The sequence below is a fragment of the Pongo pygmaeus genome, chromosome 16 (assembly GCF_028885625.2).
Source record: "Pongo pygmaeus isolate AG05252 chromosome 16, NHGRI_mPonPyg2-v2.0_pri, whole genome shotgun sequence".
In the NCBI taxonomy this organism is placed as follows: Eukaryota; Metazoa; Chordata; class Mammalia; order Primates; family Hominidae; genus Pongo; species Pongo pygmaeus.
The window spans coordinates 34523278-34549112 of NC_072389.2; the positions used below are offsets into that span (position 1 = coordinate 34523278).

General features: G+C 42.9%; 1 protein-coding gene across 1 annotated transcript in view; it reads right to left on the minus strand.

Moving 5' to 3' along the window:
* Positions 1–24658, minus strand: part of LOC129014587 (uncharacterized) — a 33492-nt gene extending 8834 nt beyond the window's left edge. The window contains exons 1-5 of the mRNA XM_063652344.1: positions 24485–24658; positions 22931–23104; positions 20391–20656; positions 19692–19794; positions 14911–15045 (exon numbers count right to left, since the gene is read on the minus strand). Coding sequence (XP_063508414.1) covers positions 14911–15045; positions 19692–19794; positions 20391–20656; positions 22931–23104; positions 24485–24658 — 852 coding nt within the window. The remainder of the gene's footprint in view (positions 1–14910; positions 15046–19691; positions 19795–20390; positions 20657–22930; positions 23105–24484) is intronic.
* Positions 24659–25835: the final 1177 nt, after the last annotated feature.

The following is a 25835-nucleotide window of genomic DNA, read 5'->3' on the forward strand; positions in this document are numbered from 1 at the left end:
TACAATTTTACATAAGCTTTAAACATTCTAGTGGCTGTCAGCAAATAGAGGAAATCTGTAATATATTATCAGGCATCAACAAATTAAAACTCATATGCCCAAAAGCATCCCCACTTTTTTTTTTTTTCTTTTTGAGACAGGGCTTCATTCTTGTTGCCCAGGCTGGAGTCCAACGGCACGATCTCCACTCACCGCAACCTCCACCTCCCCAGTTCAAGCAATTCTCCTACCTCAGCCTCCCGAGTAGCTGGGATTACAGGCATGTGCCACCACGCCCTGGCTAATTTTTTTATTTTTAGCAGAGACAGGGTTTCTCCATATTGGTCAGATCTCAAACTCCCGACCTCAGGTGATCCGCCCGCCTCAGCCTCCCAAAGTGCTGGGATTACAGGCGTGAGCCACCGCGCCCGGCCCAAAAGCATCTCTTGTAATAAAAGAATAAGAAAATCACATTAGGAAGGAAAAACATGAAGCATCTAAACTAGATGGGCACTGAACATTACAATCTATCTCCTTACCCAGCAGCAAAACAAAATAAAACGTACACAATGTTCAGAATTCATTTTCAAATTTATACTTGAGCTGATCTAAAGCTTTGGCTGGCTTCCACAGTTACTGACAGAAAAAAGTCTTTAAAATAAAGACACAGAGCCAGGCGCAGTGTCTCATGCCTGTAATCCCAGTACTCTGAGCGGTTGAAGCAGGAAGATTGCTTGAGGCCAGGAGCAAGACCCCATCTACACATACACACACACACACACTCACTATTTTTATTTAGCCAGGCATGGTTGCATGTGCCTGTAGTCCCAGCTACTCAGGTGGCTGAGGCAGGAGGATCACTAGAGACCCAGAGTTCAAGGTTAGAATGAGCTATGATTACACCATTGCACCCCAGCCTGGGTGACAGTGCAAGACGTTGCTTCTCAAAAAAAAAAAAAGAAAAGAAAGAAAAAATTTTAATTGAATAAATAATGACAGAGATTACATAGTATGGTCTGTTACTACATGAGCAAATTGGCAAATTCATTCTCCAGATTACATAAAACATACAAAAAGGGAAAGCAAGAATAAATTTCAGAAGGTGAAGACAGACACTATATTGAAAATCTTAATTAAACTTTCTGAAACAAAACAGTCTGAATTTTATATTTAACTGGCATTAGGATTCTTTTTTTTTTTTCTTTTTGAGACGGAGTCTCACTCTGTTGCCCAGGCTGGAGTGTGGGGACACGACCTCAGCTCACTGCAAGCTCCGCCTCCTGGGTTCACGCCATTCTCCTGCCTCAGCCTCCCAAGTAACTGGGACTTACAGGCGCCCGCCACCACGCCTGGCTAATTTTTTTTGTATTTTTAGTAGAGACAGGGTTTCACCGTGTTAACCAGGATGGTCTCGATCTCCTGACCTCGTGATCCGCCCGCCTCGGCCTCGCAAAGTGCTGGGATTACAGGCGTGAGCCACCACGCCCGGCCCATTAGGATTCTTTCTTCGCTTTATATTACCTTTTTTTGTCCACAGGAGGCAGAGAAATGCCGCTGCTTTTCCACTTAACTTTGACATTCTCCTGAAAAATGGTTCAAGGCAATGAAACAGTGCTCCAAGATTACCAGCCTCTGCTTGAGTCACAGGGCTGAGTGGTGGTGGCTGACTGGATGGCCAGGGCCTGCTGCTCTTTAACCAGCACAGAAAGACACTCCTTCAGTTCATTCACATCTAGAAAACAAGACAAGATAACATCTCACCTATGGACAATGTGGCCACAGTTTGTTGTAATGTTGAGAAAATGGATGATGACAACAGGTACTACTCAAAGGCATGATATGTGGCAACAACGGTTTTAACCACTTTACACATACGAATTCAGGCAACCCTCACAACCAGCACTGTCAAGCAGTGTTGTCCATCCATTTTATGGATGAAGAAACTGAGGCACCAAGTGGTTAAGCAACTTCTCCGAGGCCACACAGAGGAGTACAGCACATGACAGAGACTCTGAACCACCATGGCATAGTGCCTCTCTGAAAACATCATACAAAAGTTGGCCGGGACAGTGGCTCACGCCTGTAATCGCAACACTTTGGGAGGCCAAGGCGGGTGGATCACTTCACGTCAGGAGTTCGAGACCAGCCTGGCCAACATGGCAAAACCCCTTCTCTGCTAAAAAAAAATACAAAAATTAGCTGGGTGTGGTGGTGCGCACCTAGAATTCCAGCTACTCAGGACGCTGAGGCACAAGAATCGCTTGAACCCAGGAGGTGGAAGGTTGCAGCGAGCTGAGCTTGTGCTGCTACACTCTAGCCTGGGTGACAGAAGGAGACTCTGTTTCCCAAAAAAAAAAAAAGTTACTAACACAGAACTCTGAAGTCAATCAATATTTATCAGCAGCGCATCTCCTAAACAGAGAAAAACACTACCCATTATTTTTGTGTTGCAAAACCAAATTCAAAATAAAAACGATGTCTTGATAAAATTACCCAGTACGCATGACTCATGAAACACATTTATGGACATATTTTGGAGGAAGATAAAGTAACCAGTTAGAATACACATTCCAACTAGTAAGTGATATTTCATTATATTATTCTCTTCTATGTATCTTCAAAAATTTCCATACTAAGAAGTGTTTTGTAAGTAGCTAGAAGGCAATCACATGAGTGAAAATAATTCAAAGGATTCTGGTCTTTCGATTAAGCATGCGTCTACCTCAGAGTACAGATCATTATAGGGGAATTGTAAGTTACCTCCCACCAATCCCCTATAACAGCACAGTTCCCAGTGGCAGGGTGACAGCTGGGCTCTTCTGGGCCTGCCTCTCTGCTGCTTACTAGCCTGGAGGCCAGCAGTCACCAGCCTCGCAGCCCTGGATCCTGACAGGTAATAGCAACACCCCTACTGGCTGCCTCCCCTTGGGCAGAAGACATCAGTTTTCCGGCTACCCATTACCTGGATATGCTCTCCACTGGACAGGAGGGACCTTAGAAGGCAGGAGAGGGACACATCTCACCACTCCCTGGAAAGGCACAGGGTGACACACACTGCGCCCAAGCACCAGCAGTAGGATGTGAGAGCTGGAGCTTTGCAGCTAAGAGCTAATAGTTATTTAAAACGACATGAAGAATACTGAATTGCACACTGGGCTCAAGATGGAGAAGTGAAAGACTGATAGGTAAAGCAGTGCCCCTGCCCTTCTCAGGGCATCCGCACTGAGCCACCCTTCAGGCAAGGAGGCTGGCCCAGCACTTTAAGGGTTAAGCCCTTCCTGAAGAGTCACTGCATTTTCCACTTTTAAATAATACATCTCCCTTCTGCTTGGCTGCAGAGCCCAGAAACAACCCCAAAGCTCCAAGAGGGCAGCTCTGCCCTTGAGCACCCACGTGCCCTTCTCCCTGACACCCTCCTGCTTATTCCATCGCAATCCTGACTGCCCAGTCCATCACTCATGTACACTCTGAAACAGTGGGTGAGAAAATACACAAACCATGGACACCACTGGGGAGTCAGAACTCCTACCCCTGCCTCACAGTAACCAGGGGCCTCTAGGCAAAGTGGGAAGCCTGGACTTCGTCTCAAGCTGCCAGTGATGAGCTGAAGCACACCCTATCCCCGCCAGAGCAGGGTCACAGAAAGGTTTAACCACTTACACAGAAGATTTAAGTAACACCTAGAGTCGCCTAACAACATGTTCTATTGAGAAAGTCACTCATGATACCAAGAACCAGGAAGATCTAAAACCAAATTTTAAACAACCATTATAGAAATACCACAATGAAAGATGTGGGAATAATGCGGCCAATAATTAAAAGCAGTCATGATAAAAAGGCTTCAACAAGCAATTATAAACACATGTGAAATAAATGAAAAAATAGAAAGCCTAAGACAAGAAAAGGAAGACAAAGAAAAAAAAAGAAACCAAATAGAAAGTATAGAACTGAAAAATACAATAACCAAAATAAAAAGCTCAGTGAATGAACACAGCAGTAGAGTGGAGGAAAAAGGGCAAAGAATCAGTGACGTAAAAGATAGAAGTTACCCAATGTGAATAACACAGAAGAAATACACGCCCCTAAGGTGGGGCATGGTGGCTCATAGCTGTAATCCCAGCACTTAGGGAGGCCGAGGCAGGTGGATCACAAGGTCAGGAGTTTGAGACCAGCCTGGTCAACATGGTGAGACCCCATCTCTACTAAAAATACAAAAATTAGCTGGCCATGGTGGTGGGCACCTATAATTCCAGCTACTCAAGAGGCTGAGACAGGAGAATCGTTTGAACTCGGGAGGCGGTGGTTACAGTGAGCCGAGATGGTGCCATTGCACTCCAGCCTGGAAAACAGGGAGAGATTCCGTCTCAAAAAAAAAAAAAGAAAGAAAAGAAAGAAGTATATGTCCCTGCGGAAAAAAAAAAACAAACAAAAAACAAAACAGTCTTAGGGACCTATGGGACTGTAACAACTCCAGTCACTGAACTCACAAAGGGACAGGAGAAACAAGGTAGGGTTGACCGGGAGGCGGAGCTTGCAGTGAGCCAAGATTGCACCACTGTACTCCAGCCTGGGAGACACAGCAAGACTCTGTCTCAAAAAAAATAAAAATAAATAAAAAAAAAAAGAAGTTAGGGTTGAAACGGTACTCTAAGAAGTGATGGCTTAAAAGTTCCCAAATTTGGCAAGAGACATAAACCTATAGATCTAAGGTAAGCAAACCCTAAACAGGATGAACCCGAAGAAATCCAAACTAAAACATATCATAACCAAACTCCAAAAAACAAAAGACAAAGAAAACATTTCAAAGGCCACTAAAGAAAAACAGTACCTCAACTATCGTGGATTAACAGGTCAAATGACAGCAAATTTCTCATCAGAAACCATGGAGGCCAGCTGAAAGTAAAAAATATTTTTCAAATGATGAAAAGAACCATTAACCCAGAATTCTTATATCCACCAAAAATGTCCTTCGGGAATGAAAAGGAAAGCAAAACATTCTCAGAGGAAGTAAAACAGAATTTGTCACCAGAAGACCCACACCAAAAGAAAGGCTAATGGAAGTTCTCTAAGCAGAATAGCAACCATAAAAGAAGAAAACCCTGGAACTTCCGGAAGAAGGAAATGACAAGCACACCAATGCATAAATACAACAGACTTTTCCCTCACCTCCTGACTTTGCTAAATTATGTCTGAAGGTTCAACCAAAAATTATAACATTGCCATATGTGGTTATAAATGTAAGCAAATGAAATATTTAAGGCAAGTATATTATGAACAGGAGAACATAAAGGAACGTCAGGGGAGGTAGTTTCTATATCCCTGAAACTAGTAAATGACAACGCCAGGTACAATCTAATAAGTGTTTATACACACACAGGCTGAGTGTCCCTTACAAAACGCTCAGGAGCACAAGTGCTCCGCATTTCAGATTTTTATCAGATTTAGGAATATTTGCATATAAATAATGAGATATTTTGGGGATAGGACCCAAGTCGAAATACATTCATTTATGTTTTATATATACCTTATAGAGAGAGCCTGAAGGTGATTTTATATAGTATTCTTAATAATTTTGTGCATGAAACAAAATTCATGCTAAGTACTTATGAATGGAATTTTCTACTTGGGGGCATCATGTTGGGGTGCCCAAAGTTTCGAATTTTGGAGCATTTCTGATTTTGGATTTTGGGTTTAGAGATGCTCAATCTATATGTAATATATTACCTAGAAAAGCCACTAAAAAAGCTATACAAAAAGATACACTCTAAAACACTACAGAAAAATCAAAATAAAATGCTAAAAATGGTCAAGTAAACCACAGACAGCCAGGAAGAATCAAACCAAAAAAATGACAAACAAAAGAAATAGAAAATACAAAATAAAATGGCAGTGTTAAGCCTCAATTTAACAATAATGACATTAAATTAAGTGTAAAGTCTAAATACATTAAAAGACACTGGGAGAATAGGCTAGAGAACATGATCCAACCACATGTTGTCCATAAGAAAGTGACTTCAAATAGGCAAACTGAAAATAGAAGCATAGAAAAAGAAAGATCACGCAAACATTACTGAAAGGACAGCAGAAGATGGCTACATTAATATCAAATAAAGTAAACTTCACAGCAAAGATAATTACCAAGAGGGCTGGGCACAGTGGCTCATGCCTGTAATCCTAGCACTTTGGGAGGCCAAGGTGGGTGGATCACCTGAGCTCAAGAGTTTGAGACAAGCCTGGCCAACATGACAAAACCCCATCTCTACTAAAATACAAAAATTAGCTGGGCGTGATGGTGGGCCCCTATAATCACAGCTACTCAGGAGGCTGAGGCAGGAGAATCACTTGAACCTGGTGGGTTTGGAGGTTGATGAGCTGAGATCGCGCCACCTCAGTCCTGCCTAGGCAAAAGGAGGAAACTCTGTCTCAAGAAAAAAAAAAAAAAGAAAAAGATAATTACCAGGAACAGACGGCAACATTACAAAATGAGAACTTGGTCAATACAGCATTAAGACGCAGCAATTTGAAACAAAAAACAATGAACAGAACTGAAAGGAGAAAAAGACATTTATACTTTTATAGTTGGAGACCTCAAAATCTCTCTCTAATAAAATTAGGAGACAGAAAGGCTGCCAGGGTATAGAACTCAACATCACCATCAATCAACTAGATCCAATCAAAATTTATAGAACACTCCAGCCAATAACAGCAGAATACATAATCTGTTCAAGTATCCACAAATACTAAGTTAGAACATATTCTGAGGCATAAAACAAACCTAACAAAGTTTTTGAAATTACAATCACACAGCATATGTTCCCTCAAACAATGGAAACAAATTAGAAGTCAACAAGAGAACAATTACAGGAAAATTGCCTAACTCTCAGAAACTAAACTTTAAAACTTCTAAATAACCCATGGATCTAAGAGGAAGTCTCAAGGGAAATTTTAAAATATATTCTGAACTGAGAGAAAATGCAAGTACTATACATCAAAATGAATGGGAAAGAGCTACAGTGGGTGATGAGAGAGAAATTTACAGCACTAAATGAATGGTACGTTAGAAACTTGGAAACAAATCAATAATATAAGTGCCCATCTCGACAACCTAAAAGAAAAAAAAATAGCAAAATAAACCCAAAAGTAAACAGAAAGGAAGAAATAATTAAGGTAAGAGTAGAAACAAAGTGAAAACAGAAAAACAATAAACAGTAAAGCAAAAAGCTGCTTCTTCGAAAAGATCAATAAAACTGACACACCTCTCTCAGCAATACTGACCAAAAAAAAAAAAAAACAACAGACATAAATTACCAACATTAGTGATGTCACAGACTCTAAAGATATCAAAAAAGATAATTAATTAGGAATTACTAGGAACAACTCTACACACATAAATTTGACAACTTGGGCAAAATGGACTTATTCCTCAAATAATACAAATTACTACAACTCACCAAATACAACATAGATCATCTGAATAACCCTACCACTATCAAGAAAACTGAATTCATAATTCTAAGAATCCCGAAAAAAAAGAAATTACCAGACCCAAATGAATTCACTGGATAATTCCATCAAACATTAAAACAGAATTAACAAAGACTCAAAACAATCTCTTCTGGAAACTAGAAAAGGAAAAACCTCCCAATTCATTTTAAGAAGCTAATATTAGCATGATATCGAACCTAAAGACAGTACAAACTACAGGACAATATACTTTATATACATAGACACAAAAATATTCAGTGAATTATTAGCAAGTAGAATTAAACAATATATAAAAAGAATTACACATCATCGCCAAGTAGTTTCATTGCAGGAACACAAAGCTTGTTCAACAGTCAAAAATCAGTGTAACCCACCCTATTAATAGGCTAAAGAACAAAAATTGCATGATTACAAATCAATTGATTTAGAAAAAGCAAATGACAGGCTGGACACAGTGGCTCACGCCTGTAATCCCAGCACTCTGCAAGGCCGAGGTGGGCGAATCACAAGGTCAGGAGATCGAAACCTTCCTGGCTAATACCGTGAAACCCCGTCTCTACTAAAAATACAAAAAATTAGCAGGGCATGGTGGCGGGCGCCTGTAATCCCAGCTACAGGAGGCTGAGGCAGGAGAATGGCGTGAACCCTGGAGGCAGAGCTGGCAATGAGTCAAGATCACGCCACTGGACTCCAGCCTGAGCGACAGAGCGAGACTCCGTCTCAAAAAAAAAAAAAAGAAAAAGAAAATGACAAAACTCAATACTCATGCATAAAAATTCTCAAAAAACAGTAACAAATGGGAACTTCATCACTTTGATAAGCAGCATTTACAAAACCTTAAGCTAAAACCTATGCTAACAACAATGTCAGAGAGGGTCCTCCTAGACCTACTTTACACAGCAGAGAGAATTATTAAGAATGATTCAGATAGTCACTAAGAGTTTACTCTCCTAAGAGATTACAACACCAAATGGCCAGCAAGCCCTTTTCGTTAGACAAAAAGAAAAGCTGTGATCTGTTAACACTCCCAGAAGGCTCACTATGAAATGTACACTTCTGAACTCCTGCTGAGGGCCTACATGCGGCAATGTTGAGAAGCAAGTGTCCAGAGGTCTCCTTGGAAACACTGCAAAAAAAAAATGTAAGGGACTGATAGATGAATAGAGGGATGAAAAGGTGGAGAGAGCAGTGATAAAGCACGTGGGATGATGCCAGCGGCACAGTCTTAGGTGGTGAATATGTGGGTGCGCACTGTAAAATTCTTTCAACTTTTCTGTATTTTTTTTTCATAATAAAATGTTGGAAAAAATAAACCTGTGAAAAAGGAAGTTTTAGTCAAACGTATCTAAGCAAAAGAAAAAGCAAGTTCTAAATTCCTATGGCTCAAATTAATGTGTTTTTCCTTTTAGGTTGAGATGCAAAAGCAAAAAAGAAAAAAAGGATGAAAGGAATAGGAGCTATTCTAAAAGCGACAAATTCCACCTGCAGTTTGACTAAAGATGACGTGGCTGAAGAACATGCTTTGAATCCAAGCCCCTTCAAGGCTGCTAGGTAGAGAGTCGGTTCTGCGAAAGCTCCATACCTGTGAGCAAGCAGAGCTTCCAAGTAAACCCTCTTCATTAAAGCCGCCCTCAGTCAACAAGCTGGGCTTTAATCTGAGCAAGAAAGGTATACTTCGTGGCTAGTTACCCACCCATAACTGTAGGTACTTTGATAGCTAGGTGAGGGGAAAGAAGGAGAAAGGCAAAACAACAGATTTTAAAAATCACAACAAATGTTTATCAAACAGTATGTGCCAGGCACTGACTTAGAAGCTTCAAGTGCATTATTTCACGTCATTTGCACAGCAACTCTCTGATAAGTATTCACTTATTTTATATATATTATATAATTTTAATTATTTACATTATATTATACTTATTCCTTTTTTTTTTTTTTTTTTTTTTTTTTGAGACAGAGTCTCACTCTGTCACCCAGGCTGGAGTGCAGTGGTGTGATCTCGGCTCACTACAAGCTCTGCCTCCCGGGTTCACGCCATTCTCCTGCCTCAGCCTCCCGAGTAGCTGGGACTACAGGTGCGGGCCACCACGCCCGGCTAATTTTTTTGTATTTTTAGTAGAGACAGGGTTTCACCGTGTTAGCCAGGATGGTCTCAATCTCCTGACCTCGTGATCCACCCGCCTCGCCCTCCCAAAGTGCTGGGATTACAGGCGTGAGCCACTGCACCCGGCCACTTACTCCTATTTTATACATGAGAGGCCCAAGGTGAGACAAAGTGATTTGTGTAGAGTCAGAGATAAAGCCAAAATTGATAACCAGACAGACTGAAAAACTTCTCTGCCAGCAGATCTAGAAATGATAAATGAAGATCTTCAAATTGAAGGAAAATGATACCAGAGGGCAACTGGATATAAACAAAACCTTAAGGGCCCAAAATGATAAACATGTAGGTTAACAGAAATACTTTTTTTTTGGCCGGTCGTGGTGGCTTTTGGGAGGCCAAGGCAGGTGGACCACCTGAGGTCAGGAGTTCGAAACCAGCCCGACCAACATGACGAAACCCTGTCTCTACTCAAAAATACAGAATTAGCCAGGCCGTGGTGTTCACTTGGACATATGACACAGCAACACAACCAACCAAGAACAGGTCAGAAGCAGGAAGCTGTGGTCAGAGCATTGCCCCGCAGCTCAGGCAGCGTAATACCATTTGCAAGTGGAGAGTGACAAGTTAAAGATGTAACTGAAAATGCCAGAGATGATAGATTTAAACCCAAGTGGTCTAAAGATTCCAAATAAAAAACAGAGGTTGTCAGGGTGAATAAAGAAGCAAGACCTAATTATATGATACCTAAAAGAAATCCACTTTACATATACACAGAGGTTGAAAGTGAAAAAAGCTAAACCAGGCAAACACACTATGCAAACACCAAATCAGAAGAAAAGAGGGTAGTCAGACCAAGGTTACTTCACAACAAAGAATATCAGCAGAGATAAAGGGGGTCAAATTTACGAAAATGACATAAAAATCCTAAAAGTGCATGCACCTGGCTGGGCGTGGTGGCTCACGCCTGTAATCCCAGCACTTTGGGAGGCCGAGGCGTGCAGATCACGAGGTCAGGAGATTGAGACCGTCCTGGCTAACACGGCGAAACCCCGTCTCTACTAAAAATACAAAAAGATTAGCCGGGCGTGGTGGCGGGCACCTGTAGTCCCAGCTACTCGGGAGGCTGAGGCAGGAGAATGCCGTGAACCTGTGAGGCTGAGGTTGCAGTGAGCTGAGATTGCGCCACTGCACTCCAGCCTGGGGGACAGAGCAACACTCCGTCTCCCAAAAAAAAAAAAAAAAAGAAAAAAACTGCATGCACCTTGTAACATAGTTTTCAAATACATGAAGCAAAAACTGCAGAGCTGAAAGAAAATAATCCATAATTAGCATGAGAGATTTCAATTCTCCTCAGAAGAGGAACTAAGCAGTGAAATTGCTCTTCATGCCTCCCCAGCACAATGGAGATACTCCAGGGAAATAAAGGCCAGTCACTGGGGCTCATCTCCCCAGAACGCTGAGACGCTGAGACTGGCTTCTTTGTAAATAAATGACTAGTATTTGCTAGGAAAAGAGTCCTTATCTATGAAATGTTTTTAGCAAGATGTGGTTAGTTGAGGATTGTGTTTGGTAAACATACCTAAAATCCACAGACTTATGGGACATGGCTCCCTGGAAAAGGTTCCCTAAGGTGTATAAACCATCTGACTACAAAATGGGAACACTGCACATCCTTAATGCTCCTTGTTCAGTGAGATGATGACACACCTCAGTGAGAAGACGACACGCCTCAGTGAGAGGGCAACACACCTCAGTAAGGGGACAACACACCTGAGAGGACGACACACCTCAGTAAGGGGACGACACACCTCAGTGAGCGGACGACACGCCTCAGTGAGGGGATGACACGCCTCAGTGAGGGGACGACACACCTGAGGGGACAACACGCCTCAGTGAGGGGACGACACACCTGAGAGGACGACATGCCTCAGTGAGGGGACGGCATGCCTCAGTGAGAGGTCTCATCTCTCAGGCGGGGTTCAAAGAGGACGGACTTGGGGGAGTTGCACAGATTGTCCCACATCTCTCCCCACTTTGCCTGAGCACACAAGTGAGGATATTACTTGTATCTTTAAAGTTACTAAGTAATCAGGTATGGGTAAGATCTCTGAGATTCATGTCAAACTAATGTGGTAATCCAACCTTGTGTGTTAGTTCAACTCCTCTCCTAACAGTGAATAGAACAAGTAGGCAGAAAATTATTTCAAGTCAAGGATACCTGAACACTATCAACTTGATCTCATTAAGCTTTACAGGGCAGCAAAATACACATTTTTCTTTTTTTTTTTTTGAGACATAGTCTCACTTTTGTCACCCAGACTAAAATGCAGTGGCACAATCGAGATTACAGGCGCCCACCACCAGACCCAGTTAATTTTTGTATTTTTCGTAGAGACAGGGTTTCACCATGTTGGCCAGGCTGGTCTCGAACTCCTGACCTCAAGTAATCCACCCACCTCGGCCTCCCAAAGTGCTGGGATTACAGGCATGAGTCACCGTACCCGGCCACATTCTTATTACGTGTGCATGAAACATTCCACAGAACAGATCATATTCTGGGGCTTAAGACAAGCCTCAACATTGAAATCACAGAATATTTTCTCTGACTACAACTAATTTAGAAATTGTTAACAAGAGATATTCGAAAATCCCCAAACATTTAGAAATGAAATAACACATTTCCAAATAAGTGGGTAAAAGAAGAAATTAGAAAATATTTTCAACTTAATGAAGATGAAAATAAATAAACATTTCCAAATTTGTGAAACGTGGCTAAACAACGCTTAGAGATAAATTTATGTTATAGTTTTGAACACCTGTTAGAAAAGACAAAAAATCTAAAGTCAATGATCTAAGCCTTTACCTTAAAAAACTAGAAGAGGGACGGGTGTGGTGACTCACACCTGTAATCCTAGCACTTTGGGAGGCCAAGGTGGGCAGATCATGAGGTCACAAGATCGAGACCGTGCTGGCTAACATGGTGAAACCCCGCCTCTACTAAAAATACAAAAAATTAGCCGGGCGTGGTGACGGGCGCCTGTAGTCCCAGCAACTCGGGAGGCTGAGGAAGGAGAATGGCGTGAATCCGGGAGGCAGAGCTTGCAGTGAGCTGAGATGGTGCCACTGCACTCCAGCCTGGGAGACAGAGCGAGACTCTGTGTCTCAAAAAAAAAAAAAAAACTAGAAGAGACAGAAGAGCAAATGGAACCCAAAGGAAGCAGAAAAAAGGAAATAATAAAGAGTAAACAGAAATCAATGAAAAACAAAACAAACAAAATCAATAAAACCAACAACTGGCTCTTTGAAAAAACTCAATTAAACTGATAACTTCTAGTAAAACTGATGAAAATGGAAAGAGAGAAAATACAAGGCACATTTCAGCAAACTTCTGGATAACAGGTAGTATATGCTGGTACTTACTACACACAAGATAACTGCATAGGCACTCTGCCTGGCCTACTGTGCTGATCCCATAATAGCCTACAAGGCAGGTACTATTATTAACCCCACATACGGACTTTTTTTTAAGAGACAGGGTCTCACCCTGTCACCCAGGTTGGGTGTAGTGGCACAATCATAGTTCACTGCAGCTTCAAACTGCTGGCCTCAAGCAATTCTCTCACCTCAGCATCCCAAAGTGCTGGGATTACAGGCGTGAGCTACCATGCCTGGCATCACAAATTATTTTTATATATGTATATTTACACAGGTATGTCCATTCAAGGAAAAGAAAGTCTGAATATCCACACTGAAGGGATAATAGTGGCTAACTCTTAGAGGAAAACTGAAATTGGGGTGGGCAGTCAGGTGAAATCTTTATCATCTATACATTTTTATAAGAATCCAGGTATATTTTTAATTGGAACAAAAATGCATCACACATTTAAAAAATTTAATTACACAAAATAAAGTAAGCAAAGAATAAATATATGGGTTTCACCGGGTTGGAGAAAGGGAAGAGATTATGAACTCCATCCATGATAAAGAACTCCTATAACCCAAAACAAAAAACTCAATTAAAAAATGGGCAAAAGGGCCAGGCACAGTGGCTCATGCCTGTAATACCAGCACTTTGGGAGGCCTTGGTGGGTGGATCACCCGAGGTCAGGAGTTCAAGATCAGCCTGGCCAACATAGTGAAACCTCGTCTCTACTAAAAATACAAAAAATTAGCCAGGAATGGTGGCAGGTACCTGTAATCCCAGCTACTCAGGAGGCTGAGGCAGGAGAATCACTTGAACCCAGGAGGTGGAGGTTGCAATGAGCCAAGATTGCGCCACTGCACTCTAGCCTGGGCAACAAGAGCCAAACTCCGTCTCCAAAAAAAAAAAAAATGTGCAAAGGATTTGAACAGACATTTCTCCAGTAAATGTATACAAATGGTGAATAAGCATGTAAGAAGATGCTCAGCATGACTGATCATCAGGGAAATGCAAATCACAACAACGAGATGCTGTACCTACTCACACAAAAAAGGATGGCTATCATCAGAAAAGGATAAAAAAAGAAAAAGTGTTGGTGAGGGTGTGGAGAAACTGGAACCTTGGTATACGGCTGCAAGAATGTGAAACAGTGTAGCCACTGTGGAAAACAGTTTACTGGTTCCTCAAAAAGTTACATCTACTGCCAGGTGCAGTGGTTCACACCTGTAATCTCAGTAACTCAGGAGTCTGAGGCAGGAAGATGGCTTGAAGCCAGGAGTGTAAGACTAGCCTGGGCAACACAGTGAGAGTCTGTCTCTAATTAGTCAAGCGTGGTGTTGTTCACCTGTAGTCACAGCTACTTGGGAGGCTGAGGCAAAAAGATCACTTCAGCTCAGGAGTCCAAGGCTGCAGTGAGCTATGATTACATCACTGCATTCCAGCCTGGGCGACAGAGTGAGACCCAATCTCAAAAATAACAATAAATAATAAGTTAAACATAAAACTACCACATTATTGGCCAGGCGCGGTGGATCACGCCTGTAATCCCAGCACTTTGGGAGGCCGAGGCAGGCGGATCACGAGGTCAGGAGATCGAGACCATCCTGGCTAACACGGTGAAACCCCCGTCTCTACTAAAACTACCAAAAATTACCCAGGCATGGTGGCAGGTGCCTGTAGTCTCAGCTACTCGGGAGGCTGAGCCTGAGGCAGGAGAATGGTGTGAACCCAGGAGGCAAAGCTTGCAGTGAGCCGAGATCCCGCCACTGCACTCCAGCCTGGGCAACACAGCGAGACTTCATCTCAAAAAAAAAAAAAAAAAAAAAAATTGTTACCAAAAAATTACTAATAATCCATCCAAGTTATTTAGAAAAGGAGTGTCAGATCAAGCTTTCCAAAGTGCCAAAACTCAGAAGATTACCTGGTTGCTTGCCCCATACCCAGCTGTCCAGAATTCACTTGGTGCTATATACAGGTGTAGGAGTTTCTTCTTCATCTTTCTTCTCTCTGTCATCCAGATCTTCTTTCTTTGTTCCACTTTGTTCAACACTATCATCTGCAGAATTAAAAAATTTTTAATCTGTAACCGCTTTTCAGAATGCCATACCATTAGTCAGTCTCTGCAAATGTCCCTCCCCGAAAAGTTAAACACACATCATGAACTGAATGTTTGACAACTTAAAAATAAAATACATCAATCATATCTGTAACAGATCCAGTAAAATTTTCATAAAGAAACCAAAACATTGGCTGGGTGCGGTGGCTCACACCTGTAATCCCAGCACTTTGGGAGGCCGAGGCGGGTGGATCACAAGGTCAGGAGATCGAGACTGTCCTGGCTAACATGGTGAAACCCCACCTCTACTAAAAATGCAAAAAATTGGCTGGGCATGACAGCGGGTGCCTGTAGTCCCAGCTACTCGGGAGGCTGAGGCAGGAGAATGGCGTGAATCTGGGAGGCAGAGCTTGCAGTGAGCCGAGATGGTGCCAATGCACTCCAGCCTGGGTGACAAAGCGAGATGCCATCTCAAAAAAAAAAAAAAAAAAAAAAAAGAAAAGAAAAGAAACCAATATATCAAATTATTTAAAGCATGTCTTCCAAAATGATATTCCATCAACTTCCTAATGGGATTTTTAAGCCATTCTACTGAAATCAGTTTCTTAAGAGTGAAAATTATGTAGTATAGATGACTTCTTTCTATAAGAAACATTAGTTAACATTTAATTATAGTGTACAGGTAGGCTTACAAATAGAAATTATTTAGAAGCAATATGATTGTTAAATAATTTGATAACATTGGTGATGAAAACAAAATGACACCTAAAAGGTACAGAAATAGTTTGGTGGTAAAACTTTGCATATTGAAATATAGAGACCCCTCTGTTATCTGAAATAAACATGAACAAAAACTGACACAGAAAATCAGTTCAAGTAATAATTAGCAAAATATTTACCAACCGTTTTCATTTGCATAAATAGGGCAGAATCATGAAATTTCAAAGATACAATATTAGTATTAATACTCATAACTATATATAGTTATATGTAGCTATATACACCTATATAACTTTAAATTTAGTCAGAATTTTTATGGTAACAAATAAACTGTGTGCTATTTAAGTCGTATTTTCCAAAGAATAAACAAAAGTGTAATGAAGAAATAGTGGTGCATTTCAAGTTCTTAACACAGATGACACCTTGGTAAACTTTTTTAGATCACAATATTTTTAAGTCATTAAGACCATCTAAAACTATGCCTTAACTTGCTTCAGAAAACAGTTCAGCACATGACCCAACTTTCACACTACTAGGTCTTTATCCTAGGGAAATGGAAACTACATTCACACAAAATCTGTACAGAAATGCTCACAGCAGGATTACAATTGTGAAAGAAAAATGGAAACAACCACAAGGTCCTACAATAGCAGAATGGATAAACACCATGTGGTACATCCAAATGATGAAATACTACTATTCAGCAATATAAAGAACCATTAATACACAGAACAACTGATAAATCTCAAACATATAACTGGGAGTAAATGAAGATGGTTTCAAAATGTTACTTAAAATACGGTTCTACTTACATGACATTCTCAAAAAGAATACCCTACACCGATGGAGAACAGATCAGTGGTTGCCAGGGTAGGAGGCCAGGGAACATGTGATAAAAAGGAGCACCTTAAGGGAGCTTTTGAGGTGATGAAACTTCCCCATCCTGATGATGGTGGGGGTTACATGAATCTATAGAGGTCAAAATTTACTCAACTAGATACCACAATAAAATAAATTTTATATAAGTTTTTTAATTAAAAAAAACATCAGCTGGGTACAGTGGCTCACACCTGTAATCCCAGCAATTTGGGAGGCCAAGGCGGGCGGATCACAAGGTCAGGAGTTCGAGACCAGCCTGGCCAACATGGTGAAACCCCGTCTCTACTAAAAATACAAAAATTAGCCAGGTGTGGTGGCATGTGCCTGTAATACCAGCTACTCGAGAGGCTGAGGCAGGAGAATCGCTTGAACCTGGAAGGCGGAGGTTGCAATGAGCTGACATCATGCCACTGCACTCCAGCCTGGGCGACAGGGCGAGACTGCGTCTCAAAAAAAAAAAAAAAAAAAAAGTTAATGGTTCTCATTAATATTAAAGTTTCAACGAAATTCTACAAACATGTATTTAACATTCAGCGTATTCAAAGCACTTTTATACTAAAGTAAAAAGATAACATCTAAAAAAAACTTTAGAAAAACCTATCATATACATATAACTAATCGATGCAAATCTGGCTTTGGAAAGGGTCATGAGAAAATATCTAGGTCCAGGGGCTGGGCACGGTGCCTCACGCCTGTAATCTCAGCACTTTGGGAGGCTGAGGCAGGCAGATCACTTGAGGTCAGGAGTTCAAGATTAGCCTGGCCAACATGGTGAAACCCCGTCTCTACAAAAATACAAAAATTAGCTGGGCGTGATGGCCGGCACCTGTAATCCCAGCTACTCAGGAGGCTGAGGCAGAAGAATCACTTGAACCTGGGAGGTGGAGGTTGCAGTGAGCCGAGATTGTGCCACTGCACTCCAGCCTGGACCACCGACCACCGAGTGAGACTTCATCTCACCAAAAAAAAAAAAAAAAAAAAAAGAAAAAAAGAAAATATCTAGGTCCAGGTTAGGGAGGACAGCTGGAATACAGTCTGGTGGAATCATATCATCATATCAGAGCAGGGAGCTGGGTCTGGAGGGCTGGAGTAGAGTGTGGCCCCACTCTAGAAAGAAACTGAGAAACGCATCCTGGGTGAAGCAAGAGCAGAGTCCCATTCTGCAACAGGTGAGCATTTATCCCGATCTGAGAAACTACATGCAAATTTATAAGTCTCACTTAGCCTCTTATTTTCCTTAACAACATGGAAAATGAGAGAACAAACAATTCAGAAGGTTAAGACGTGAAATACACTGAATTCAGAAATCATACACAGAAAGGTAGGAAATGAATGGGGGAAAAAAGCAGCTAATGGAGAGTGAAAATGAGCCAGGTGGGCGGCTCACACCTGTAATCCCAGCACTTTGGGAGGCCGAGGGATCACTTGAGGTCAGGAGTTTGAGACCAGCCTGGCCAACATAGTGAAACCCCATCTCTACTAAAAATACAAAAATTGGCCGGGCGTGGTGGCAGCCACCTGTAATCCCAGCAGCTCGGGAGGCTGAGACAGGAGAATCATTTGGATCCAGAAGGCGGAGGCTGCAGTGAGCCGAGATGGCACCACTGGATTCCAGCCTGGGCAACACAGTGAGACTCTGTCTCAAAAAAAAAAAAGGAATTTAATATGTATAAATCTATCTATAAATATTTTCTAATAATAAAAAACACACATCATGCCACACTAAAAATAAAGACATTTACTGAGTGCCAAAAAATCTCCCTAAAAATCCCAATCACTTGGGATCTACGTAAAGAACAATTATGCTCTGCTTTCTAACCATGATTTTTAAAAGAACAAAGGGCAAAAAAATTCACCAAATGTGGGCCAAGCGCGGTGGCTCAAGCCTGTAATCCCAACACTTTGCGAGGCCAAGGCGGGCGGATCATGAGGTCAGGAATTCAAGACCAGCCTGGCCAATATGGTGAAAGTCCGTCTCTACTAAAAGCATAAAAATTAGCTGGGCGAGGTGGAGGGCACCAGTAATCCCAGCTACTCAGGAGGCCGAAGCAGAGAACTGCTTGAACCCAAGAGGTGGAGGATGCAGTGAGCCAGGATCATGCCACTGCACTCCAGCCTGAGTGACAGAGCAAGACTCCCTCTCGAGAGGAAAAAACAACAACAAAAAAATTCATCAAATGTAATGAATAAAACACATAGTTTAGATTTTTCCATGTACTTAGTTTTTCTAAGAGCATCTTTTGGAACTACTGTTTCACAGAAAACACTTTGGGGAACGTTTTAATTTATTAACAAATACTGGAGGGCTAGGAGAAAGAGGTTAAAACTTTTTAAAATATACAGAGTGAATCACTGATACGTGACTAAAAAAAAAAAAAAGTTGCTGACTCCTGTCATGGAAGGCACTGTCATATGGACACTGTTAGCCTCAGCATGTGGAGGTCCAGAAAGGGAAAATTTCAAGTCAGATAGAATTCTATATATACCATTTATTTGGAGCCTTCAGCCGTCAAGATCCTAACATCATGACCTCAGTTTCAACACAATTGTCCTTAGTCCTTGTATTGGTTACAAATACAAACCAAACAGCTCAACTGAACTAACTCTCATCTCTCCAGAAACACAAACACAAGACCTCATAAAATCAGTGAGTTTCTACAGGCCATAATTACTGAACTTACTTCTCCAATTTTCCCCTCCACAGTTAACTAAACAGCTCAAAAACTGTCAGTAACAACAGTCACCATGATATGGTTAGGAGTGTGGCAGATTTCTTAACCAGCAATAATAAATAGGAAAAAAATTTTGCCTATTCATAGATCTCAAGTTTCGTGCACTTGCAAGAAACTAATTAAAAGGCAGCCGTGCACAATTTACAAAAACAGCCATAAAGACTGTTAACATTGTAAGTTACAGGAAATAAACCTGCTCCTCTAATATAGCAAGACACAACTGACTTCCCCTTACATGCCCTAAAAAAAAAAGCCTTACCCGAGAAATTTAATGGAAGCAGAAACACATCAAGAAAAAGACATGTCAAATCCCACCTGTATATCTGTTTGCAACCATTTGGAGTCAAGTCGAGCCTGGGCAGCCAAACAGAAAGATTCAGAGGGCATCTTTTCTCCAGCTTCCTCCCAGTTCTCAGGCCTGCAAGTAAACATACATGTTGAAGACCTAACGCTTTTTAATAACTTACAAAGACACTCCCGAAAAAGTTTAATGCAGAAAAAAAAAAAGAGAGAGAGAAAGAACAGAAAGAGGGGAGAGAAGAGCTGGGGGAAGGGAGTGAGGGGGAGAGAGGGAAAGAGGGAAGAGATGGAGGGAGAGGGAGGTTCGGGGAAGGGAAAGCCTCCTTCCAAGGTAGGCAGGGTGTGCCGGGTTTCTGCACCACGCTGGCGAGACCTGGAGAATGGACGCTCACATGAGGCCAAGTCACAATGTCATCTGCCCTCAAATCCAAAAAGTACACACACAGGACAGGAAGCCCATCGTTTTAACGGACAAATAACAGCAGCATAAATCTGCCGCTTTACCCCACAGCAGGGCGCGTGCGTTCAACAAATTACTCAAAAGGATCGCTAGTAGAAAAACCCACAGCCACCACCACCTATAGACGAAGAGAGGCCGGAGGCTGCGCCGCGGGCGGTCAACGCAGTCCCAGGTGCGGCCGCCGCGCCCACGCCCGCCAGCCCCGCGCCCGCACCGCCCCCGCCGCCGGCCGCCCCGGTGTCCCAGGCCAGGACCTGACGCGCTGGGCCGGGCCGCCTCGCCCGGCCGGTTTGCGGACACAGCCACCCAGCAGCCGCTGGCTCAGCCCGCGCCCACGATCCCGGCGCCTCTCGCGGCCCGAGGGGCGGGCGGACGCGGGACTACCGCCCCCCCGCGTAAGGCCAATCGCAAAGGGGCTGCTCCGCGGGCGCAGCCAAAGGGGAAGAGAAGCCCTTCGCGGCTCCTCCGGACTCTCCCGCTTCCCGCAATCCCGTTTATCTTCCTGCTTGGCGCTCACGGGCTGCGGCCAGGGCCAACCGCGGGCGCCGGAAGGCGGGATTTCCGTTGCACGCACGCCCGCCCGCACTCCCACGGGAGACTGTCTGTTCCCTGTCCCCCCCCCGCCCCCCCCCCCCCGCCCCAGCGCTCTTAATTATGCCGCGGGTGGTTGCGCTCACGCCAACTGGAGCTGTTGCTTGAACTGAATCCTGGGCTCAAGCAATCCTCCTGCCTCAGCCTCCCAAGTAGCTAGAAGTATAGGCATGCACCACAATGCCTGGTCAATTTAAAAATTTTGTAGAGATGGTATTTCACTGTGTTGTCCATCTTCCTACAGCCTCCCAGAGTGCAGGGATTACAGGCGTGAGCTGTTGCACTTGACCACATGTTATATTTTGGATTTGTGTCCCTGCCCAAATCTCATGTAGAATTGGAGGAGGGCCCTGGTAGGAGGTGATTGGATTATGGAGGCAGATTTCCCCCTTGCTATTCTAGGGATAGTGAGTGAATTCTCACCATATCTGATGGTTTAAAAGTGTGTGGCACTTCCCCCTGTGCTGTCTCTCCTGCTGCACCATGGTAAGACGTGCCTGCTTCCCCTTCGCTTTCCACCATGATTGTAAATTTCCTGAGGCCTCCGAACCATGCTTCCTGTACAGCCTGTAGGACTATGAGTCAATTAAATCTCTTTTCTTCATAAATTACCTAGCCCCAGTTAGTTCTTTATAGCAGTGTGACAATGGACTAATACACCTTAAATGTTTAGTTTTTATATGGTTGTGTTCATCATATTTTGCCCTGTAATAAGTGCATTTGGAGTCTTGTTTAAGAAATCTCTTCCCTGAGGTCTCAGAGACATTTCCCCTCACCTTTTGGTATCTGGGTTGTGGATTTCCTTTTCATATGTGGGTAGTGAATCCAATAGGACTTTGCCTTTGTTACACAGCATGAGGCAGGGATCCAACCCTATGCTCTCCATCTAGTGAGGGGGTTTCCCCATCATTGCTGTTAACAGATTCATCTACACATCCATCGTCTCCCCACAGGTCTTGTGTGCCACTGCTTTCCTGTGCCCATCCAAGGTCCATGAGGGCAATTTTGGGCTCTTGCAGGCTGCATCCATCTCTTTATGTTTCCTCTGCCAGGACCAAATTGTCTTATCACTCTGACTTTGTGCAACGACTTCACGCAGGGAGAGTGCTCTATTCTCCGTCACTCTTGTGTTGCCAAATGTTCATAACTCTTCTAGGACCTTGCTCATCTAGATTCACTTTAAAATCTATCTTTTTGAGTTTCTCAAAATGTGTATAGAAAATCAGCAGTCACTCACTAACGAAATACTCTCTTTTAAGTGAAAAATAATATATGTGCTGTGTGCTGTGAAGCTCTGTGATCTACTTTAAACCTAGGAATGAAGCTCCAAGTGTTAACGGTGATTTAAAATCCATTCCATTGAGTTTCGTTTTGTCCGGGGCATCAGTAAATGCTCATTTCCAAAAGTGCTTTGCTTTTGAAGGCTACTAATGCATGCAGTGTGTTGCCATGGCAACAGTTACTTTTAGTTAGTACTTTTTATAGATTAAAGTGTTACACCCTGGAGTCTATTCATATAAATGCATAAATCTTAAGACAGTATGGTACTTCATTTAATGTAGATATTTAATGGAACAGAGTCAGACTTAACTGACTAGAAATGGAAAATTTTCAACACTTATATTTGATACGGACATGCAGTGTTACCAAAAATATAACATTTTCATTACTTTTTTTACAAAATATAAATTAACCTTGCTATCCATTTAACTTGGTCAATATTTAATAAATTGTGGTTGAAATGTATGTGTCTGTCAGAAATTTGCACATATCACTTTGTTTTCTACCCTAGAGTAAAATCCCCAATTATTGTGGGGATTCAGAAGACTTGGAGAAACACCTTGTTTCCCAATCAAATGGAGGAGAAGTCATGGAGCCCTGGGTAGGAAAGAGTATATGGGCCTGGGCTTGGATTATTGGCAGTGACTTTTATTAGCTGTATGGCCTTGAACTTCCGTTTCCCCAGTCATAAAATGGAGATCATCACATCTACTTTGCACAGCAGTTGTGAAGATTAACTGTATCTTCAGTGAGTGATATCTATGATTAAAAAATGACTAGATAATGATTTCAAGTCAATATTTAAGACAGAAAGAGAGGGTGGAAATATCAAGTACAGAAGTGCTGCGGAAAGTCAATAGTCAACGATCCTGGTGGATGGGAGGTCTCACAGACAGGGGAACTGGGCACCGCTTCCACGCACACGAGAGGAGAAGGACACAGAGGCAGAGATCAGCAGAGCAGTGAGCATGGAAGAGGGACCATGGAGCTGGCTGGGTGAGGCTTGGTCAGGAAAGACAAAGGGGTTGGTGGTAGGAGCCCCCAAGGGTGGGCTGAGAGCTCTGTGCCTTACACAAAGAGTGACCCTAAACTGTGCCTATAAGAGGTGACAAGAAGTGTTTTAGAAGGGAGATCTGGCAAACTAAGGGGCACATGGAGACAAGCATGAGGGCTGGATGTGCCCCTGGCCTGAGGACAGCAAGGCCTGAACCCAGGAGGGGTGTGGAGAGTGAGATGAAGATGAGAATCTCACAGTCACAAAGAAGACGATATAGGGATTAGCTCTACTGGAAACAGGAGTGGAAAGAGCCAAAATGGTCTCTGAAGCTTTGATCTCTTCTGATGAACAATTGTTTAAAGCAACAATGATGACAATAACACAACAGTCATCCCTTGGCATCTGGGGGGTATTGGTTCCAGGACTCAGTTTCTTGCCATATGAATCTCTCCAGCTTGCTTTGTCAGAGCAAGCATGTGAAAAGAGTCTGAACAAGATGGAAGTCACTGTCTTTTATAATCTAATTTCCAAAGTGGCATCCATCACCCTTGCTGTGTTTATTCATTAAAACCAAGTCACTGAGTCCAGCTCATATACACAAGGAGAAGGAACTACACACGGGCATGAAGACAAGGAGACGGGGATCGCTGGGAGCCATGCTGGAAGCTGCCTACCATACTAGAGGACTGGAGAAGTAGAAATACTCTTGACCAAAATAGGACAGGAGGATGGAAATCATTTAGGACCCAGATGATGAATTCAGTTGTAATCATGGTGTATGAGCTAATGGCATGGCATCAGAACCAGAATCCACAGCTATGTGAGCCATGGGAGAGCTCTAGAAAGAAGGCAAGCCATGGACATGGATTAGGAAGCATCCTGTTTTGACCATGTTCAGGACATGTATCCTTAGCTTCATTGCACATGTCTGCAAAACAAATGAGTCTGCTACAGGGCTGTCAGACGGGGCTGTGGTTTCATCTGAAAGTTCAACAAGAAAAGGACTTATTTCCAACATCACTCACATGGTTGTTGGCAGGATTCAGTTCTTTGCAAGACGTTAGGATGAGGTTCTTGATTCTTTACTAGCAGTGGCCTTGTGAGAAGTCTTGAGCTGGATAATCCAACTCAACAATGGCTGGATACCTGACCCACAGAAACTATGAAATAATAAATGTGCTTTTCAAGCCACTAAGTTTTGGTGTGATTTGTTATGCAGCAACAGATAATTAATACACCCAGTTTCCAACTCTTTGATCCTATCAGTTACCATAAGGCACCTAGAAGTTCTCCCACCCTTCCAAGGCCTCAAAATTTATGCTTTTCTGGAATTTGAGAGAAGGTAATGGGCCACTTAGGGAGGAAGCTATTGTGTGGTACACGCCTCCAGGCACCCTTTCTCCTGCTGGACAACTGCTTCTCCAGTCTAATCCTGCTCTAGCTTTTTGCTGGGAAGTAACACTCCACTCGCTCTTTCACCTTGGACTTCATGTGCTCCCAAACTTGGCTTGGGTCCAGACTGTATTCTTCTGTGTCCCTGACCTGGATTTCTATTCCAGAACCTAAATGCTGCATGTCTAAGCTGATCTGGTCAGCAAATTTTTTATCGCTCCTGCATTTGATAGTTGGATTGTGGCATTCCTGACCTTGCATTGCGCCCGCACAGATCAAAACAGCCTCGGCAGCCCTGTAAGGTAATTTGATTCCATTCCCTAGCAATGTAGGGCCAGGTCCAAAGTTACCAAATCAGGGCCCTGACTGCTCCTGGCACCCAGCCCTGGCCCATGGCTTCCTGACTGATCTTCCTGACCTTTGCCTTTCCAGCTCCACCACCTCAAGGAGTCGTGAACGATCTTTCAGAGGCATGTGCCAAGTTCTGAGCTTGGTCTTCCCATCCTTCCAGGGGGTGTGGGATGGGACTTGGAGTTATGCCGGCTCTTCAGGAGGGGATGTGCATGCGCCAGCTCCAAGTAGAGTTGGCAGTAGGCACCGCTACTCAGTGGCACAGTGGTGACTCATGAAAGCAGTGGGGAGTGGGACATGGTGGCAGAGAATCAGTTCCCAGGCCCTGCTCAGCAGTTATGAAGAAGTCTGTTAACTTGGTGCCCGGAAAATAGAGTAAAGGTCCCTTTTCCTGACTTCCAAGGACTTCCACAGACTGAGGCCAACCTGCTCGCCCAATCTGTTCTCTACTGTGAGCCCTCTGCTCTCACTGTCACTTTCTAGTCTGGAAGTCAAAAAATTCTTCTCCTTCTCCTTCTTCTCCTGCTTCTCCTCCTCCTTCTCCTTCTTCTTTCTCTTCTTCATCTTCCTCTCCTTTCCTTCTCATTCTTCTTCTTTTTTTTTTTTTTTTTTTGAGACAGGGTCTGACTCCGTCACCCAGGGTGGAGTGCAGTGGTGTGGTCTCAGCTCACTGCAACCTCTACCTCCCAGGTTCAAGCAATTCTTGTGCCTCAGCCTCCCAAGTAGCTGGGATTATAGCCGTTTGCCACCATGCCTGGCTAATTTTTTATTTTTAGTAGAGACGGGGTTTCACCATGTTGGCCAGGCTGGTCTTGAACTCCTGGCCTCAAGTGATCCACCCACCTCAGCCTTCCAAAGTGCTAGGATTACAGGCCACTGTGCCCAGCCAAAAATATTTATTATTAATAAATGGATGAGCCTTGTAGAAATTATGTGGAGCAAAAGAATCTGGACACAAAAGAGTAAAGACTGTGTGCTCCACTTAGATGACTTTTTAGAATAGGCAAAATTCATCTAAAGTGGATAAAACAAAGGTCATACTAGTTGCCCCTGGTTAGTTACCTGGAAAGAGACATGAAGGAGCTTC